Genomic DNA, 2,945 nt, shown 5'->3' with positions numbered 1-2,945 from the left:
CTTCACTTTTATGGGTATCCTTTTTTCGCACATCACCCCAGACATTCTTTTCCAATTATTCCAGCCTGATTGGATCCTTCTGCTGATCTCCTTGTCGACACCTCCATCCGATTGTAGAAGACTACCAAGATACTTGAATTCTATTACTTCTGGCAGCTGTTGGTCGTCCATCAGTACGCTCCCTCCTTGCCTTCCATTTAAACACATGTACTCTGTCTTTGCTCTTGACACTTTCATTCCTCTCTTCTCCAATCCATTGTGCCACCTCTCCAGGTCCACTTCCAGGTCTGCCTTCTCTTCGGAACAAAGTACTACATCATCAGCAAACATCATGCTCCATGGGGCCTCCTTCCTAATGTCGTCTGTCAGGGTATCCATGATGATCGCAAACACGAACGGGCTCAGTGCCGACCCCTGGGACGTTCTTCTTTCTCATACACCACAACATCTCCTCCCGTGGCACCCTGTCGTATGCTTTCTCCAGATCGATGAATACTCCATGCAGCTCTTTGTGACCTTCTCTGTATCTCTCCTGCACTTGCCTCAGCGCGAAAATGGCATCTGTAGTGGACTTCCCCTCCATGAATCCAAACTGCTCTTCGCTGATGTTCACCACACCCCTTAGTCGGTGCTCAATCATACGTTCAAATAATGTCATGCTGTGGCTCATGAGTTTTATGCCTCGGTAGTTGCCACAGGCCATGATGTCACCTTTGTTCTTATAGATAGGGACGAGTATGCTTTTCCGCCACGACTCTGGGATCTTTTCTTCATCGAAAATCTTGTTGAGCATTGAGCACAGGAAAGTTACTCCTTCTTCACCAAGGCACTTCCATGCTTCAATTGGTAAATTATCTGGTCCCACTGCTTTTCCATCCTTCATCTTCCTTAGCGCTCTTCTCACCTCATCTTCAGTGATGGCTTCCACCTCACCAGGATTCCCCACCTGTTCCTCCTCACGTGCTTCCCTAGGATTTTCTTCATTCATGAGCTTCATAAAATACAACCGCCACCTTTCCAGAATATCCTCATCATTTGTTAACACATTCCCCTCATCGTTCTTTATCCATTTTGTCTGATAGATGTCTTTCGAGTTTTTGTCCCTTTGTTTAGCAATTCTAAGTACCTTTTTCGTACCTTCTGTTGTATCAAGGTCTTCGTAGAGTTGGTTATATGCTCTTGCCTTTGCGGTTGCTACAGCTCTTTTAGCTTCCTTCTTTGTTGTTTTGTAGTAAGCTTTGTTCTCTTCAGATGGATCTTCAAAGAGTTTCTTCTTTGCTTCCTTCTTCTCACTAATTCTTCTCTGGACTTCATCACACCACCACCACGTCTCCTTTCCAGCCTTTGCCTTTCCGGAGGTTTTGCCACAGACTTTCTCTCCCAGATCCCGCATGTCTTCTGCGATTGTTTCCCAGTCACACCTCTCTTTCTGTCTACGTCTTTCTAGGGTCTCTCTAACCTTATCTGTAAAATCATCTCTGCTCTGCGCTTCTTTTAGCTTCCACCACTTGATTTTCTGGGTTCTTGACTTCATCTGGGGTTTTGACTTCACAACATTAAGTGTGCAAATGACTGGTCGGTGTTGGTTTGTGATGCTTTCCCCAAGAATTACTTTACAGTCTTTCGTATTCTTGTCATTTGAGCGGCAGAGGATGTAATCTATTTGTGACTGAGTGCCTCCACTTTGGTAGGTGATCTTGTGCCTAGTGGCTTTCTTATAGAACGTGTTAACGATCCACAAATTATGCCTCATCGCGAATGTCACGAGTTCTTCCCCACCATCATTCTTAGTACCATAACCAAATTTGCCCATCGTCTCTTCTCTGCCTGTGTTATCACCACCAACGTGTCCATTGAAATCACCCCCTATCCATAGTTTCTCCTCAGCTGGAATTTTTCTCACTTCTTCGTCCAACTCCTCCCAAAACTTCTCCTTCTCTTCGTCTGCACAACCTTGTTGCGCCGCATACACACTCATGATGTTCACCACCAGTTTACCCATCTCCATCTTAAGCCAGATGATTCGGTCTGAAGATCTTGTCACTTCTAGTACCCCCTTCTTGAGTTCCTCATCCAAAACAATTCCAACTCCGTTCTTTCTTCCATCGTCTCCTATGTAGAACAGTTTAAATGTTTAAATCCGTTTCCAAGTTCTTTGGCCTTACTCCCCTTCCACTTTGTCTCCTGCAAGCACATGATTCTTATCTTTCTCCTCTCCATCAGGTCCACCAGTTCGTGGCTCCTCGCTGTCATACTCCCCACATTCAGTGTTCCAATCTTCAAACCTATCGTCTCATTTTCTTTCTTCTGCCTCTCCCCCCTCCTTTGAGCTAACTTCTTTAGCCGTATTCGCTCTTGATACGGTAGCCGCTGTCCATTTCTCACGAGTGTACGGCGATGTCCTCGCGCGTCGCCTACGGGGGACGCCCTAGCCATATCTTGAAATAAATGTTCCGCCTGATTCATTTTTGGATTTGGAGCACAGTTTTACGTCGGATGCCCTTCCTGTCACAACCCTCCCCATTTATCCGGGCTTGGGACCGGCACTAGAAGTGTACTGGCTTGCACACTCCCAATGGCTGGGTTATGTATCTATTTCTAATGCATTCCTAAATAAAATTCCCGATACTTAAAGGCTAAAGTTAAAGTAAAAGAAGGAAATACGAAAAGATGAAGCTTAAACTACAAATATCGATAATACTGGTGGGGGGGGGGGGTGCTTATGTGTTTTTTTCACACTTTGACAAGTTTTGATCTCTAACCAGTATTAATCAGACTTACCAATATTAACCTGTTGCATAGCTTACCTAATCCCAGCTAGGGCAACTCCAGTCACAACCGCTACTCCTCCAGCATCTTCAAAGCTATCTAACCTTTTTAAAGGTAATGTGCATAGAAGATGCAGTAATTAAAGATGACATCGGAGCTCTTCTTCTTCTAAAAAG

The 2,945-nt window shown here is 44.9% G+C and overlaps 1 protein-coding gene across 1 annotated transcript; it reads right to left on the bottom strand.

Annotated features, from left to right (window-relative positions):
• Positions 1-352: 352 nt before the first annotated feature.
• Positions 353-2,466, bottom strand: LOC119597969. Its single transcript, XM_037947634.1, has 2 exons — positions 2,166-2,466; positions 353-2,112 (listed from the first exon to the last, which is right to left on the bottom strand). The coding sequence occupies exons 1-2, from the start codon at positions 2,464-2,466 to the stop codon at positions 353-355; spliced, it is 2,061 nt and encodes a 686-aa protein (XP_037803562.1).
• Positions 2,467-2,945: the final 479 nt, after the last annotated feature.

This window comes from Penaeus monodon, chromosome 40, assembly GCF_015228065.2.
Source record: "Penaeus monodon isolate SGIC_2016 chromosome 40, NSTDA_Pmon_1, whole genome shotgun sequence".
In the NCBI taxonomy this organism is placed as follows: Eukaryota; Metazoa; Arthropoda; class Malacostraca; order Decapoda; family Penaeidae; genus Penaeus; species Penaeus monodon.
Note: the sequence above shows the minus strand (reverse complement) of the source record. Positions and strands in the feature narration are given on the sequence as shown.

Bases quoted from the DNA above. Each gene is read 5' to 3' on its own strand.
- LOC119597969 (XM_037947634.1), bottom strand. From the start codon at position 2,466: ATGAATCAGGCGGAACATTTATTTCAAGATATGGCTAGGGCGTCCCCC. The intron at 2,113-2,165 runs GTAAGGCCAAAG...TGTTCTACATAG, and splicing joins GGAGACAAAGTGGAAGGGGA to GAGACGATGGAAGAAAGAAC.